The sequence below is a fragment of the Zootoca vivipara genome, chromosome 2 (genome assembly GCF_963506605.1).
Source record: "Zootoca vivipara chromosome 2, rZooViv1.1, whole genome shotgun sequence".
Taxonomy (NCBI): Eukaryota; Metazoa; Chordata; class Lepidosauria; order Squamata; family Lacertidae; genus Zootoca; species Zootoca vivipara.
In genome coordinates this window covers 96,846,073-96,864,191 of record NC_083277.1, presented here as the reverse complement: position 1 = coordinate 96,864,191, position 18,119 = coordinate 96,846,073, and the positions used below count along the sequence as shown (strand labels likewise).

The 18,119-nt window shown below is 41.2% G+C and overlaps 1 protein-coding gene across 1 annotated transcript in view; it reads right to left on the bottom strand.

Moving 5' to 3' along the window:
- LOC118079699 (E3 ubiquitin-protein ligase RNF213-like) overlaps positions 1-18,119 on the bottom strand; it is a 105,111-nt gene that overhangs the window by 16,584 nt on the left and 70,408 nt on the right. Inside the window, exons 35-46 of the mRNA XM_060271058.1 lie at positions 12,215-12,396; positions 9,238-9,358; positions 8,821-8,921; positions 7,294-7,476; positions 6,675-6,823; positions 6,489-6,597; positions 6,092-6,206; positions 4,756-4,992; positions 4,112-4,336; positions 3,463-3,585; positions 2,290-2,400; positions 1,067-1,309 (exon numbers count right to left, since the gene is read on the bottom strand). Coding sequence (XP_060127041.1) covers positions 1,067-1,309; positions 2,290-2,400; positions 3,463-3,585; positions 4,112-4,336; positions 4,756-4,992; positions 6,092-6,206; positions 6,489-6,597; positions 6,675-6,823; positions 7,294-7,476; positions 8,821-8,921; positions 9,238-9,358; positions 12,215-12,396 — 1,899 coding nt within the window. The remainder of the gene's footprint in view (positions 1-1,066; positions 1,310-2,289; positions 2,401-3,462; positions 3,586-4,111; positions 4,337-4,755; positions 4,993-6,091; positions 6,207-6,488; positions 6,598-6,674; positions 6,824-7,293; positions 7,477-8,820; positions 8,922-9,237; positions 9,359-12,214; positions 12,397-18,119) is intronic.

The following is an 18,119-nucleotide window of genomic DNA, read 5'->3' as shown; positions in this document are numbered from 1 at the left end:
CCATAGCACGCCAGGCACTCCTGTCTTGCACTGCCTCCCGCAGTTTGGTCAAACTCATGTTCGTAGCTTCGAGAACACTGTCCAACCATCTCGTCCTCTGTCGTCCCCTTCTCCTAGTGCCCTCAATCTTTCCCAACATCAAGGTCTTTTCCAAGGATTCTTCTCTTCTCATGAGGTGGCCAAAGTACTGGAGCCTCAGCTTCACGATCTGTCCTTCCAGGGAGCACTCAGGGCTGATTTCCTTAAGAATGGATAGGTTTGATTTTCTTGCAGTCCATGGGACTCTCAAGAGTCTCCTCCAGCACCATAATTCAAAAGCGTCAATTCTTCGGCGATCAGCCTTCTTTATGGTCCGGCTCTCACTTCCATACATCACTACTGGGAAAACCATAGCTTTAACTATATGGACCTTTGTTGGCAAGGTGATGTCTCTGCTTTTTAAGATGCTGTCTAGGTTTGTCATTGCTTTTCTCCCAAGAAGCAGGCGTCTTTTAATTTCGTGACTGCTGTCACCATCTGCAGTGATCAAGGAGCCCAAGAAAGTAAAATCTCTCACTGCCTCCATTTCTTCCCCTTCTATTTGCCAGGAGGTGATGGGACCAGTGGCCATGATCTTGGTTTTTTTGATGTTGAGCTTCAGACCATATTTTGCGCTCTCCTCTTTCACCCTCATTAAAAGGTTCTTTAATTCCTCCTCGCTTTCTGCCATCAAGGTTGTGTCATCTGCATATCTGAGGTTGTTGATATTTCTTCCGGCAATCTTAATTCCTGCTTGGGATTCATCTAGTCCAGCCTTTCGCATGATGAATTCTGCATATAAGTTAAATAAGCAGGGAGACAATTCCTAACTGTTCCCTCCCAACAGCAGATATCACCAGATTTTCAGAACGGGAGGGGTGAAAATGCTCACAGAAGTCTTTCGCCAAGTGCTAAAGTGTGTTATGCTTGCATGCAGGAGAGGACTGTTTCTGTGTGATGGGAGACAGGCAGGAAATGCAAGTAAAACAAAAATGAGTGCAGGAACTGATGGGAATTGCAAAGGAAAATGGAAGATTCACTTCTTTACCTGCATGGTATGCAGTGAGAATGCCAGATTCCTTAGAGGTTCAAGGATTTGATTCTGGCCAGACAGCAAGACAGCAGCAGTGTGAATTGCCATTTCAATCACTACCCTCTTATGGCTGGAATCTTGGGGGCTCAGTGCCAGTGAGGGGGGGTGGTTATCCATCAGAGATTCTGCAAATTTCCCCAGCTCTGGAGAAGGAAGAACGTTGCAGCTCTGGATGAACTCCTTGATAACATCACGTTGCTGAAATGAGAAGAATTTTTTTTTACAAAAAGTAAGGTAAGATTTGTCAACTAGACTCCTAGACTCACTTCAATGGATTTTCAAATGAAAGTTGGGGGAAATGACAGCCTTTGCTCAGTTGTGTGGCAATGTCCCTCCCTCCCAGAAATAATGCACAAGACACAGAGAAATAAGTTTAAGTGGGTGAAAAGGCCACAACTTTATTGGTTAAGGATGTTGAGCGGTATTGGCTTAGGCATTGGACCCTAACCGACTATATCCGACTGTAACCCGTGTGTTACTGTCTGGGAGAAATTAACCACCAGAAAGGAGCCCAGTGATATGTATCTACTGAGACACCTTCTGTGGCCACCGTTGGGGGGTGCTCTAAGGCCCTGACCTCCGTAGGCCCAGGACAAAGCTACCGCCCCCGGAACCCCTTTAACAGGATTAAATCTCCAATTTCGGGCAGAGGATGATGTAATCTGCCCCCCCATTCTTTATCTATGCAAATTTCCAATGCCTAACCGCCAAACCAAGTTGTGACGAAATGCTATGAGGTAGGCGAAAAAACCAGATTGGCTAATCCAAGTGGAAAAAAATCCTACCCGGCCCCACGGCCAACCGAGGCGACCGACTAATTCCATAGCAGCGTCGGCCTACCTGCCTAACTGCCTAACCAAGAGGGCGGGTGGGTGGGTGATCCGATCGCTTGCGGTGCCAGGTGAAGAGAGGCAGCGCTCCCGCCTCTGGCCAGATTTAAACGTGGGGGAGGCCCCGTCTCCCGGCCAGCCCTATTGGTCGGTCGGGGTATGACGGAGGCGGGAACACCACTCTCGCGAGAGGGCTGAGCTACAGCCCCCTCGCAAGGGTCGGGCCGGGCCACGCCCACAACACCACCTCCGTGAAATGCGGAAGTGGTTTTCTATAATCAATATCCTAAATCTTCCTCTCTTTGCACAAGGCAAAATGCAAACTGGCACCAAGGCAAAGGCATTTACCTCCTGCTTCGGATGAAGACTCAGCTCTTTGCATCCATACAGAGATGTCAACTCTCTGAAGACAGCCAAGAGAAAATGAACAGCCTGGACAGACTTGGAGACATTACTTTCCTGAAATCAAAATGTGGAGAGGAGAAGAGGGCAAGAAAGAGAGATTACCAATAGTAAAACTTGCATCTTTAGCAAGCAGCAGTCATGGATATTAGTGCTGGGCATTGCAGAAAACAAAAAAGGACTACCGGTAGATTACAAATATTTTTAAAAGTGCACTGGTTCAAATATATCTAGAAGATATATGTGTGGCCAAAAAGGAAACAAAAGGCACAGCTTTTGTAAAAGGTTTCCTGGCACTTCCAATTTGGTAATCAATGTGGGTGGCGCTGTGGTCTAAACCACAGAGCCTAGGGCTTGCCGATCAGAAGATCGACGGTTTGAATCCCCGCAACAGGGTGAGCTCCCGTTGTTTGGTCCCAGATCTTGCCCACTTAGCAGTTTGAAAGCATGTCAAAGTGCAAGTAGATAAATAGGTACTGCTCTGGCGGGAAGGTAAACGGTGTTTTTGTGTGCTGCTCTGGTTCGCCAGAAGCAGCTTAGTCATGCTGGCCACATGACCCAGAAGCTGTCTGCAGACAAACGCCAGCTACCTCGGCCTATAGAGCAAGATGAGTGCGCAACCCCAGAGTCGTCTGCAACTGGACTTAATGGTCAAGGGTACCTTTACGGTTACCTTTTAAGGTCCTATCAGCTATAGCAAACATATTTCAGTTTGCCAAATTTCTCCCTATAGGTAGCCCCACCCCAATATGGAACACAATATATAAAAGCACACTATGAAATGGCACTGTGAAGAAAATCAGCCACTAATAATGATTTTATAGTAGAGTCACTGTTTCTAATATGACATGCAGTACACTGAAGCTCAGATCCTATTTGCTAGCCTTAACATTCCAGTCAATGCAATAAAAGGTTTGCAATCTGATAAGCCCTAGGAGAAAGTATCAGAATACAGCTTGAGACAATTTAAAGATAAGCACGAAAACCACTTTAATATAGCCCAGATCTAGAAGGAAGGAAGGAATGGAAAATCACCAGAAGCACATGAAATCCTAAATGCTACAGTCCTCTTTATGTCAACATAGAAGAGCTGTGCTGGCCAGAATTAAATATCTGTACCTTCAAGGCTGCTGCAATGCCATCTGCCTGGCATTCTATCACTGCTTTCCCCAAAGCATCACGCACCACTTTGTAGTTCTTGCCATGTACTAGGAACTGATCAATCTGACTGGACTGAAATTTCTGAGGCACAGAGTACAAAAAGTCAGTTAAAGCCTAAACACTGTATAGCATGTGATACAACTGAATATCAGACATGATAAAGCTGTTGCTTAAAAAAAAAAGAGGGCATGAGGTTGGTGGGGTGGAAGCAAGCCGAAAGGAGGGAAAGGGACTCTGCTGTTCTATTATAGCAACATGTAAAAACCCTAATAAACCATAGATAAGAAATATGCAAACATCAAAGCAAATTGTATGAATATCATGTCACTATGATAGGATCCATGGGTCATTCAGTATGAACTACTTGGTACAAAGCAGGATTCACTATACTTAAAAGCATCACTGAAAGATGCCCTTGTCATACCTTGATTCCATTTAATCACTGCCCTCTCTGGGCAAGTCATCACATTCTCAGCCTAAACAAAACACATTCATTTAAAAAAATAAATCCCTCTTAACATACACACCATTTGACAATTTCTACTTTTTCCAAACTACTGCCCAATAATTAATAATATGGTAAGTGCTCAAGACAGAGCTGTACTACCTGTTGAATTATTTCTGCTGGAAATATCCAGTTAAACTCGGATTCATTAGAAAGTCTCTGTGTGAACTCCATCCCATGTTGTTTAGTAAGTGTGCGGATAAGGTAAACTCGGTACCAGTCATTTTGAATCTGACTGCAGAACTGCTTCACTTTTTCCAGGTAGTGTTGCTTCTCTGTTTCTTGACTACTAGCTGGAAAGAGAAAGGAAAATGCTTTCGAATTATGCTAAGCTATTAATAACCAACATGTGTCTGTGCGCTCTGGCTTCCATCACAGTGCTCCATTGTGCCAGAAGCGGTTTAGTCATGCTGGCTACATGTCCCAGAAAGCTGTCTGCAGACAAATGGTGGCTCCCTTGGCCTGAAAGCGGAGAAGAGCACCGCACCCCGTAGTCATATTTCACTGGACTCAACCTTGACCCAACACTTTCAGAAGCACTGAGGTTAAAAAATATCACACAAAGCTTTGCATTCAAAAGAGAGCACAAATCTACTGGCAGGAAAAAGACGATGACAGAAGCACAGAACCGGTATTTCGTTTTTCTGTTAAATATGGACACAAAGGATAAACCCATCCTGTAATTCATCTAGCATCAGGAACTCTTTCATACACCAGTTACCGTATTTGGTACATTTTTATTCCACTTTAACAGAATCCCACTTGCCTGAAGTTCCATGAAGTTCAAAGAGCAGCTGTGCAGCCCTATCCATACACAGGCGGGTGTGGGCTACTCCCTGCAGGTACTCAATGGTGACTTTTTGAGAGGTTTCATGGCTGCTCCTGCTTTGCTTTATGTAGTTTGTTAGGAAGTGTCCATCTTCTCTCAGGCAGTTTGCCTTGCTTTTCTCTGAGGAGGCTCCAAATTTCTCACACATAGAATCCTGAAAAAATAAACATAATGTTTTCCAGTTATTGCTTACCATTGCTCACCATACCAATCTTTGTTAAATCTGTTGAATAAAGCATTTCTTATTACTGTGTGCATTGACACTGCTAGAAAATAAAGTGCTCAGGACTTTTCCACATTTCCCCTTGTCCCATGCCTAGAAAGTACAGGTCCGAACAGTTTTTTGTTTGCCCCATGCTTTGTAGGCACAAAACCGAGAGGTTTTTGTCTTTGCCTTGCCATGGAAAACTAGCTCTTTAGCGCTAAATCTAAACAAACAGCAATCTGCAGAAAACCCAGTTGCTGTTGGTTCTGATTCAACGCTAAACTGTGGGTTTTCCCAGGGGAAAGTGGCAAATGGAGGTGTGGATAAGCCCTTAGTATTGTAGGGAGAATCTTAAGAGACCCTAGTCATCCACTTCAGAAGGCAGAACTTGCAGAGGCATTTGAAACCTCTGCAGTGAGGACATAATTATTTGATTTTGTCATGCCTATATTGAAGGCTCTAAGGAATGGCTTCCCTTTCAGAGGCTTTGCTTTTACCCTTCTTTAACCACTTTGGTTAATTAGGCAGGGAAGGTTTTCCTAATTGTTCTTTACAAGTTTTGCTTAAGTGGGGGAAAGGACCACATGAGGCTTAAGTACTAAGAAGCATGCCAAATATTTCTAAATATTCCTCAAGCAGAATTCACTTGGTCACACTGAGGCATATCAGCCTGTTCACTCTCTTTTTCTTACTGTAGCTGCTTCTTGTTTTTCCACAGAAGACAATGGGCTCGTGCAATTTATTAGACCAGATATCAAAAAAATATAGTCTAATCAGTTGCTCTCCTGTACATGTATACAGGCAGAGCTGGCCTTATATATATTGCATCTCTGTTTCTGAAAAGCCACACAACCTGAGACTTTGGCAAAGCAAAAAGAAACTGAATGTATACAGGGAGCACAGCACAGGTCTTACAGAAACCTTCCTCAATCTGGAAACTTTCAGACAACTCCCTTTGTCCCTGACAATTGGGTCATGCTGGCTGAGGCTGATGGGAGTTCAAAACATCTGGAGGTACCTTGAAAAGTTATGGGGAAAATATACTTACCTCAAGGCAGCTGGCAAACAGCGTGTACAGTACTGTCTTGTCTTCTTTGTCTAGGTTGCATATTGATTCTGCGTCTGATAAATATTTTTGAACATGGACTTTCACATCATTGAAACTATAGAAAAAGAGAAACCTCCCCTTATTAATGAACAAGGGACATGCTTCTCTATTCTAAAAATGAAAGGAGACCTCCACTGTCAGAAGTATGCATTCAGATGAAGTTGTACAACAGGTTTAAGGGGGAGAGCCTTCAGAGTTTCAGAAAAGCAATAGCTGAACTCATATGAGGACCACTAAGATATCAAGGAAAACAGAGCAGGTATCAGTGGTGTGAACACTGAAGGAGAAACAGGGTATATTGCCCCCAACTTGCACATCCCAGATAAAAGTTCCTTACCTGTATTTTAGAAGCAACTTTAGCACCACAGAACGGATTACAGGGGTTTTATCCACCACGTCGTTAAAGGGGGATAGAGTTTTTGTGTACACACTGTAGTTCTTTGAACCTAAAGAAATAATGAAAAATGGTACAGAGACATGAAGAAGTCAATACGTTCAGGGTAAGGCAAATTGCTGGGAGCACACGAACACATACCTTTCAGGAGGTTCAGCAGCTCTTGGATCACAGCTTTTTCTGGGGGCTCATTGTCTTTGAAGCACATAGTAGAAACCAGCTCTATGAAAAAACTGTTGCAACACTTGCGGAACTGGGTCATTTTTTTAATGGCAACACTGTGGTGGTGGAAGAGAATAGGGGAGAATTACTTATCTAGTCGACTGCAGAACTTGCATCACATAGTTTGTGGGCAATGCTAAAAAAATGCATGGCCAACAGAGTGATATAAGTTGGACCAACAAATAAGGTCCAGTTTAGGGGTCAATCCAACTAGCCATGCCTTCTTAAAGGATACACTATTTCATTACACATTGGTATGTTTTGAAGGGCTGCTCCTTACGGTATTTTTCTAAAGGTTTTATGTACTTTTGCAAACCTTGGGGTTCCCCTGAACCTGTAAATTTCACTTTGTTGTGTGTGAATTATGCCATTTTAGCTACCCAAATATTGTCCCCACCCCAACAAACATTGATAATAGAGGGAATGATTAAATCCTCAGAAATTAAGGGCCAGAAGCTGAAATTATCACCAGAACTACCAACTGCTGTGGGATATAAATGCAATCAATCAATCAATAAGGCATTACCGGATCTCCTCAGATACTTTGGGAGAATAGTCATCTGGTAGTTCAACTTTGCAAGATGGACAGCGCATCTCTCCTGGTACCAGCCGTTGTTTTATGCAATGATGACAATACACATGATCACAAGGAAGGTGGACTGGCTCCCTAGGATCTTCCAAGCAAATTGGACATGGCCTCAAACCATAACTGTGAATACAACACAAACATGTATGTGGGTTTAATGTATATTTAATTATAGCTCACTGCCCAGATCAGTGATCAGGAAACTGGCTTAGGAGCTACATGAAGTTATGTGACTGTTCCATTGCTGTTCTTGAGTCATCAAAGGTGCCTATATATTTTGCAGTTACTGGCTTCCTTCCCAAGATGCCTGCACACCAAGTGCTCCTTTGACTATGAGTTGGCAGGTCTCAAGGCACACAAGAGGGAAGGGTGCTGCTGCTGACATGTCTGAGGCAGTTACAGCAGGGTGGGAAGGAAGGAAGAGAGGAATGGGAGGTCTGCAGGAATGCTACTAGGCAGAACCGGCTTACTGGGCAAAATAGCAAGATGTGTGTATGGGGTGTGTGTGTGATGTTAGTAGCCAAGGGGAAGAATGAGCCAAAAGGGTGGGTTGGTCCATGCAGTCTATACAGCATGTTCCAAAACATACAAACCATCATGGGGTTGTACTCTTAAATATAAAATGTGTGGTGTTCCATCTGTCTAAAGCTCCTCCCAGTGGCGGAGCTTCAAGCTCCAGCAGGGGTGGGGTAGAGAGAAGGTGGGGGCATGGCAGGCGCGCATTCTGGGGGGATAGCACATGTCCCAGGGGCATGGCGCACTGCCCGCAGGGATGTGGCACATGTCCTGGGGGCGTGTCGCACCGCCCACAGGGGCATGTCACACGTCCTGGGGGTGTGGCGCGCCACCTGTGGGAGTGTGGCGCTCAGTGCACGGGGATCGTGCCACCGGGGGCAGTGTGCTCCCCCTGCACCACTGTTCCTCCGCCAGTGGCTCCTCCTGCAGTCCCTGCCCTCTTGGCATCCATGGGTGGGCACTGAAGCTGGGGATGGGAGCAAAAGGCAAATGCCCTACGACATATCCAACACCTGTCTGTTGCTGTGGCTGAGCGATTAAGAAACTACTCCTGCTCTTTTACCTCTGTCATGACTGTTTTTTTGCTAGGCATGCAAAAGGTTCGTGGGGCCATATTACCTCTTCTCCCATGTACTCTGCCCTGTTTGGTGAGCCACTCCCTCACAGCAGGTCTGTAAGCCCCTGCACAGGGAGCTATGTGAGTACTGTGTTAAGAGGACTCTCATTTCTTCTCTTTGTGCACTATGTTCCAAGAGTGCATGCGAGCATGAAGGGATTTGAACCACTGCTTGCAGGGATGCCTGAGAATTTGCACTATTGAGGTCATTTGGGCTTGGTAGCGGCATTTCTCTCCCCCTTCCTAATCATAACGAGTACAGGATTACACAGTCTGCCACCAATTCCAGGATCCCACTCTCATAAAATGAAATGGGCTCATCCCAAAGACATTACCTGCAAAACACTGAACTGGCATCCTCCTTGCACTGACATAGGATATTCATGACTGCACAGAATGTGTTATGGGTTTTAATGTCTGAATCCCCTTGAAAACACTAAAAAGAACAAAAGCAATAGTATCACATTCCAAAAGTGAAGTTTAAAATGTATAGGAACATACAGATAAAACTATCCTGTTCCACTAGGTTCTAAACGCTTATCACCACAATAACTACAATAACACTGCTCTGTTGTGGTCTTTGTGTTGAATGCTTTCGATACAACCATTCTCAGGTTTTATGTTTTTTTGCCTTCTTGAATTTTTGATGATGTTGATGCTCTGTGTTAAAAAAATAAAAATAAAAAGGATGTCGCTTACTTCCTTAGTACAATAAAGAGATGCTTTGCACCAAGTGATAATAGAGTTCTTACTTTTCCAAGGCGTGAGGTGAACTTTTTTACCAGCTTCTTCACCTCTGGAATCTGCATTTCTACTCCAAGGAGTACATGTTCCACGAAGAGGGACAGTGAGAAAATCCTATTCCATTGGCTCCTGTGTTGAGGAGGAAGTCCAGAATTAGAAAACCTGCCCAGCTCTTCAGAAGAATGTTTGCTCAAAAACAGCAACTTGAGAAAACGTGTGACCATTTTTGAGGAATAGGAGCCTAGATAGAAATTGTAGGTGGATGAGGTGGAGTTACAGTTCACCTACAATTCAATAGGAAATAAATTATGCTACTGAAACAGGTGGAATCTACAGGTTGTGAGTGTGGTGTAGTGGTTAAGAGAGGTAGACTTATAATCTGGGGAACCGGGTTCGCGTCTCCGCTTCTCCACATGCAGCTGCTGGGTGACCTTGGGCTAGTCACACTTCTCTGAAGTCTCTCAGCCCCACTCACTTCACAGAGTGTTTGTCGTGGGGGAGGAAGGGAAAGGAGAATGTTAGCCGCTTTGAGACTCCTTAGGGTAGTGATAAAGAGGGATATCAAATCCAAACCCTTCTTATTGAGTAGAGAGGCAGGATAATGTAATAAACATTTAGTATATCAGGAAAGGCTTTCTGACAAAGGAGGCATAAAAACTAAATGAGGCACAGGAAATCAAAACATAAACTTGAATATTAATCAAGGTTGTTGGCAATCTCACATACCGGTAGTTCTACCCATTAGAACTCCTTAAATAAGATCTTGTATCAAGAGTTTGTAAGGAAAGAAAGCAAAAGGCTTTGAGCTGGTCATCTCCCAAATTGCTGGTTTAATACAGGGAATTAATGGTCTATACAGTGGTACCTCGGTTTTCGAACAGCTTAGTTCTCGGACTACTTGGAACCCGAACACTTCAAACCCGGAAATGAGTGTTCCAGTTTACGAACTCTTTTCGGAAGCCAAACATGCTCCGTTCTGAGTATAACTTTCATTTTGAGTGCCACACTTCCGTTTTCTGGCAAGTGAGCAGGCAGCCGCCGCCACAGCAACCACCCACTCCTCTAGCTCCGGGAGTCGCCAGCGGCCCCAGCACTGAATGAGGGAAGGCTGGGCCATGGGCCGGGTGGCAAGCGACCAGGTAAGGGATGTTGCCACCACCACCACCACCCAGCCTGCTCTTGCTTGCAGGCAAGTAGGAGTGGGAGTAGGGCTTCTCCGATAGGCACTTCAAAGCCTCCCTTCCCAGTTGAGAGATCCCCACCCCGCTCCTGCTTGCACGCAAGTAGGAGTGGGATCAGGCAGCTCAGCTGGGGAGTGCCTGGCTGCCTTCAGGTGGTGCAGAGGCTCTCAGATGCAGCTTCCAGGCTGCCTCCACTTTCCCTGACCCCAGCAACTATTCAGCCTGTCTGCCTTTGGGTGGTGCAGGGACTCTGATGCTGAGGTGGGGGCTCCTTTAAACTTCTCCCTTGAGGGGAGTGCAGCCACAAACCCCTCAATGGAAAATGTGATGGAGCCTGCACCTCCCCAGGTGAGCAGCCCCAATCCAGTTCCTGCTCCTGTGCAAGCAGCAACAGGTTGGGGGTCAGGGAAGGTGGAGGCAGCCCAGAAGTTGCATCTGAGACCCCCTGCATGACCTGAAGGCAGCCAGGCGCTCCCCAGCAAACCAACCACAAATGAATCAAAATCACAAGAAAACATAAAACAACACTGACCCTAACCGTAATTCTAATTCTTACCCTAACCCTAACCCAGTCCTGAAATTAACCCTAACCCAAAAATGGTCTTGTTAGATAGTAAAATTCACGTTAAATTGCTGTTTTAGGGATTGTTTTTAAAAGTCTGGAACGGATTAATCTGTTTTGCATTACTTTCTATGGGAAAGCAAGCCTTGGTTTTGGAACACTTTGGTTTTGGAACAGACTTCCGGAACGGATTAAGTTTGAGAACCAAGGTACCACTGTACTTGGCTTAAGAAAAAACAAAGATCTCTTTCCAGTCGCCTGTAACATATCTAGCATCTCATACTTTAGCTAAGAAAACTAGAGTAGAAAGATGATACAGAATGTTGGATAAAATATTTCTCTGCATGTCCTGTCCTCTAACATTCCCAAACATCTTCCTGCCTCAGAAATCCATGTTGACTTAATTTAAGGTCCTCTAGTAAAATCCAAACAAACTCCTTGTTTTATGGGGAGTTTATTTTATTATTATTTATTTATTAACTTTATATGCCTCCCTTCATCTGAAGATCTCAGGGCGGTTCACAGCATAAAAATACAGGATAAAAACATGAAATACATAGTAAAAACAATAACATTCACACTTTGCTCATTCCAAGCAAGAAGATTGTGTTTGCAAGTACAGTGGTACCTCAGGTTAAGGACTTAATTGGTTCCTGAAGTCTGTACTTAACCTGAAGTGTACTTAATCTGAAGCAAACTTTCCCACTGAAAGTAATGGAAAGTGGATTAATCCGTTCCAATGAAAAACACCCCCTAAAACAGCAATTTAACATGAATTTTACTGTCTAACCAGACCATTGATCCATAAAATGAAGGCAATAATCAATGTACTGTACTATAAAATAAATAAGATAGTATTGTAGATGAAAAAAATTAACATTTACAGTGGTACCTCGGGTTAAGTACTTAATTGGTTCTGGGGTGCCATTCGCACCCCGAAAAGTACTTAACCCGAGCGCCGATAGAGCGCTTCTGCGCATACGCGAAGTGCGCAGATCGCTTCTGCGTGTGCGCGCGTGGCGGAACCCGGAAGTAAACACTTCCGGGTCCGCGGAGTACTTAACCTGAAAGTACTCAACCTGAAGCGTACTTAACCCAAGGTATGACTGTATACATACCTACAGGGGATGGGGTGGCTGAGTCTGTTTGCCTCAACGCAGATGGCAGCCTGTCTTTGATGATGGCACCTGAGCCCAACTCTCCAGTGTTTCCTCTACCTCCAGTTTGGTCCATGTGACCTACCTGAGTTCCTGGAGCAGCTGGTCACATTGGCTCCCATTGTTTTGAATGTAGTTTGCTGTACACACAAGTTCAATTGGCATTTGAAGCTTCTTCACCTGCTTCAGCCACTTTTGAGATCCCCAGTTCAACAGTTTTTCTTCCAACATCTCAGTGCAAGCAATTGCAGCAAGCACATCCAGAACCTAAGCAATCAGGCATGAACAGGGCTTTAATACAGACATGGACAATAAATAATAGTAACATTTATTTCATTAAAAAAATTGGGTGTGAAAAATCAAGTTATGACTCTTCTTTCATCAAGCAGAATAAACCATTCCACTGCCAATCTGGAAAATGTGAGAACTTGCTCTCAAGGTGAACTATGACTATCCACATTCCTAACTCAATAAGCAGATCATGACTCTTCTGTATTAGCCTCAATGTTCATAGCTGACTTCCATTCTGATTATATCAATAGAAAAAGTGAAAAAACATTTCCACTTTGTTTTCTGTTATGGTTTTTTTTTTTTTTTTTGCAAAACATGACAGACACATTCCTTTAATCTTTCTTTTTAAGATGTGCATTTTATTAATCACTTGCTAAATTTACATTAAAATTTTTACACCTTGTTTAGCAAGGAATTTTCATTGGAATCCTACTTCATTTGTAAGCTTTCCCTTCCCTATCATGGATCAGTCTAATTCCTGCACTTGTAAGGAGACTGTGGTTTGTGCTGATTGTATGTATTTACACAAGAGACTAATTATCAGAGCATCAAAGAACAAATAAGACACATAAATGTTAAAGCCTTGTGTTACTTTTAGGAATCGCCCTTAAAAGATATTAACATTTTCCCTAACATTTTAAAAACACACTTTTTTTAAAAAAAAAATATAAATAACTTTATTGATGTCAAAAAAAGAAAAACAATACAAACCAATGAAATCAATAAAAACATGTATCACATTTCGTTGTTGAACCCACTTTATCCCTCTCCTCCCACCCCTCCCTTATCCCGCCCCCCGCATTTCTCCCCCTGTTTCGAACTTATCCTTATGTTCCACATGATCTTTACATACCGTAATTCATTCAATTACAGAAAAAGTGAAATATATATACATGCTGTATTAACAAATTTACATATTATTTTGGTAGGTTATTCATGACAGAATTGTTAGACGTCTGAGATTATGTTTGGTTTTTCCAATTTATTCTTAATATAATTAATAAATGATACCCAAATTTTTATGATCTCCTCTGGATTCTTTCCTCTAATTTCTTCAAAATTTTTCGCTAAATTGTAATAATTAAATAATTTTATTTGCCAATCTTCTTTACTTGGGATTTCCGAGGTTTTCCAGTTTTTTGCGACTAATAACCTGGCGGCTGCTACCGCATAGCTGACTACACACCTGTCATTTGGTTGGATGTCCTCGGGTATCATTCCAAGGAGGAACATTTCGGGGCTTTTCTTGAAGGAATATTTTAGCATTTTCTTTAATTCCTTATACAGCATTTCCCAGAATTCTCTGATTACACTGCAATTCCACCACATGTGGATAAATGTTCCAACCTCCTTTCCACACCTCCCACACAGATTGTTAATCCCTGGGTACATTTTAGACATTTTTAGTGGGGTCAAGTACCATCTGTTCTGCATCTTTAGAATGTTTTCCTTTAGATCATAATTGGGCATGAAATTTGAATCTTTTTTCCATAGGTTTTCCCATTTCTGCATTGGGATGACTTTCCCCAGGTCTTGACCCCACTTAATCATATAATCCATCGTCATCTCTTCTTCTGTTCTCCATTTTAGAATTATCTGATATAATTTTTTTATAAATTTACTCTTATTCAATAATAATACTTCCTCTAATTTTGACATTTCCCCATCAAACCCCAGTTTCTTGTCAATTTGCAATCTTTGATTGATTTCAAAATATTGCAACCAGGTGGTCAGTATGTGTTTTATTTCAGCGTATTCTTTTAATTTTAGAGTTCCCTCCTTTTCTTCCAACAACGATCTATATGTGGGCCAGTTACTATCCATATTAGTTCTTTTGACGGCAACTAATTCTAATGGTGAGAGCCACCATGGAGTCTTTGGCTCGAAAAACCTTTTATATTTCTGCCACACTAAATGCAGGGATTTCCTAATTTTGTTGAACATAAAAATGTTCTTTTTTCTATTTTATCTTTCATTAAATAGCGGTGCCAGCCGAAAGCTAGCCCTTGGCCCTCCAAATCTAAAAGGTCTGTATTTTTGAGTTCTATCCACTCTTTGATCCATGCGATTGCAGCCGCATCGTGATATATTTCGAGATCTGGGAGACCGAAGCCTCCCCTATCTCTGTGATCTATCATGATTGTGTATCTCACCCTCGGCCTCTTCCCCTCCCAAATAAATTTCATAATATCCTTTTCCCATTCATCAAAAATTTTGTCCTTCCCTAAAATCGGTAAGTTTTGAAATAGATAGTTCATTTTGGAGACAACACACATTTTAATTAGAGAGATTTGGCCCATTAACGATAGTTTCAATTTTCTCCATTTTTCCATATTTGCCTTTATCTTTTTCCACATTACTCTATAATTTTCCTGCACCAGGTCTATTCCTTTTATTGTTGTTTGGATGCCCAGGTATTTCAATCTTTTATCAATTTTTAAACCTGTTTTTTCCTGGAGTATCTGTTTTTCTTTGGTTTCCAAATTTTTCACCAACATTTTAGTTTTCTCATAATTTATTTTCAATCCCACTAATCTGCCAAATTCATTTATTTTCTTAATTGCTGAGGGTATGCTTTGAATTGGGTCTTCGGTGGTTATAATTATATCATCTGCATAGACCTTTACTTTGAATTTTTTGTTGCCAGTTACTATGCCCTTAATGGTATCTTCTTCTCTTATATTTTTTAATAAAATTTCCAATGTTAATATAAAAAGAATGGGCGACAAGGGGCAGCCTTGCCTTGTGCCTCTTTCGATATTTATTCCATTAGTTGATCTTCCATTTATTAATATCTTGGCTCCTTGGGCTTTGTAAATAGCTTTTATTGCTTTCTCCATTTGTTCTCCCAAATTTAAATTTTCTATTGTTTTTATCATGAATGCCCAGGAGACTCTATCGAAAGCCTTCTCAGCATCAATCGATAGAAGGGCTGCCCGTTTGTCTCTTCTGTTTTCAAGACATTCCAAAATATTTACAATATTTCTAATGTTGTCCTTTGCAAACCTTCCCTTTACAAATCCAACTTGGTCTTTATGTATTAATTCTTCCAAAATCTATCTGCCAAGATTTTTGTAAATATCTTATAATCAGAATTTAGGAGGGAAATCGGTCTGTAATTAGATGGTAAATCTGTGTCTGTTTGTGCTTTGGGTATTAATGTGATCTGTGCCTCTGTCCAAGATTTAGGGATCGTCCCCCTCATCAGTATTTTGTTCATTAAATCTCTGAGTGGGATTGATATTATTTCCTGGAGTTCCTTGTAGTATTCTACGGGTAGCCCATCTGGACCTGGAGTCTTCCCTTTTTTCATAGATTTTATTGCTTCTATTATTTCCATTGATGTAATTTCTTTATTTAAAAATGTCATTTTTTCTGATGGGATTTTGGGAAGCTGGTATTTTTTAAAGAATTCATCAATCTCTTGGCTATCTATCTCTTCTTTTTGGTATAGGGATTCATAAAATTTGTAGAATACTTTCATAATTTCCTCCGTCTTATCAAAAATTTTCCCCTCTGATTTAATTCTACTTATTATTTTTTCATTTTTCCTCTTTTTAATCTGCCAAATCAATAATTTGCTCGGTTTGTTTGCCCACTCAAAATATTTATATTTCCAGAATTTTAATTTTCGTTCCATCTCTTGATCAATTGTCTTTTCAAATTCTGTTCTCAATAATATTAATTCTTGTTCAATATTCTTGTCATACTTTTTATAGAGGGATCTTTCTTTTCTCCTTATTTCTTGTAATAGATTTTCTTTCCTTAGCTCCTCAGCTTTCTTAATTCTAGCTGTTTGTTCTATAAAATACCCACGCATAAAAGCTTTCCCCGCATCCCACACTGTGTTTAGGTCTACCTCACCATTATTATTTAATTTGAAATATTCTCTTAGTTTTTTAATTGCCTCTTGTTTTATGTTTGTTTTTTTCAGCATAAAAACATTTAATCTCCAATTTCTTTCCTTTTGTTCTACCTTTAGTGTTAAACTCATTGCATTGTGGTCTGATAATGTTCGGGGGTTAATTTCTACTTTTTGAATTCTTAACAATAATTCCTTTGGTATCCAAATCATGTCTATTCTACTTGCGGTCTGGTGTCTAGCTGAGATATGTGTAAATTCTTTTTTAATAGGGTTTTTGTATCTCCAAGCATCTAATAAATTTAGATTTTTAGTCAAATTCAGGAATTTCTTTGGTAATTTCATTTTGTTTTTCTTCGTATCCCTTCCGCTTTTGTCAAATTCTGGATCAATTATTCCATTCATGTCCCCCATTATTATAATCTTACATTCATTGTATTTCATTATTTGAGATTCTAATTTTTCTAGGAAAGCTGTTTTACTCCCATTTGGCGCGTAAAGTCCCACCCAGATCCACTGTTCACCTTCAATAGTTGTCTTTATCATTACCATTCTACCTTCGTTATCCGTCCATAGAACTTCTGGATTCCATTTCTTTTTAACATAGAATACTACACCTCTTTTCTTTTTTGCATCCGCCGTCGCAAATTCCATTCCTAATTTTTCATTCTTTAATACCCTCAGGTGTTTTTTGTTTATGTGTGTCTCTTGAAGACAAATGACATCAAAATTTTGTTTTTTTAATAGGTGTCCCACCCTGTTCCTTTTTTTTGTTATTTAAGCCATTTATATTCCATGATATGATTCTTAAATCCATTTTTCTTTTATTGAGATTTTAGGAGAAGGAAAAGAAAAGAAAAGAAGAAGGGAAAAAAGAGAAGGGAATAAAAAGGGGGGGTAAGAAAAGAAAAGAAAAAAGGGGAAAGAGTGGGGGGAAGGGGAAGGAAGGGGGAAGGAAGGGGAAGATAAAAGGGGAAAGAAAAGTTATTAAAAACAAATCAAATTAATTTCTATGCTAAGCAGAACCAAGGAGACAAATCTTAATTTTCTGCTTTTGTGTGAGGTTCCTTAAACAATCATAATTATTGAGTTATTTAATAACTAGAATGACCAATACATTACATTCACTAGATAGGAGGGAGTTAATATTTACATGGAAGGGTTGTGTGTTCTATAAATTGTCCTTTCCAATCATCCTTCTGTTTCTACTTCCTCTTTTTCTTCTTCCTCTAGTACTTCCTCTCCTTCATCTTCTTCGCTGCTGTGTTCTTCCTCCCTTTCTTCATCAGTCTTAGTTTGTTGTTGATCTTTAATTAATTTCATTTTATCTCCTCCTAATTCCTGGGAGTAAGTCCTGAAGAATCTGTCGGCCGCCTCTTGTGTATCAAACCTCCTCCATCTTCCCTTGAATGCGAAGGCGATGCCTTCCGGGTACTCCCATTTAAAAAAGACTTTTTTTGCTTTTAAGGCTTTTGCTAAGAACTGATATTTTTTCCTTTTATGTACCAGCCTGGGGGGAATTTCTTTCATTATAATTATTTCAGTCCCATCCATCACAAAAAAAAATTTTCCTTGGTTTTTAAGATTTGATTTCTAAGCCACATTGTGGTGAACGTTGCTAGGCAATCTCCAGGCCAATTATTTGCTTTAGCCTTTTTGGAATTGATCCTGAAGGCTTCTTCCAGTCGGGTCTCAATGTCTAATTCCTCCAGGTCTAACCATTTCGCCAGAGCCACTGTCAGAAGCATAGCAAGAGCATCCTGTGTAGCTTCCCAGGCTTCCTTTTGGTCTTCTAAATCTTTTTATATTTTTTCTACTTCTTTTTTCCCTTCACGTC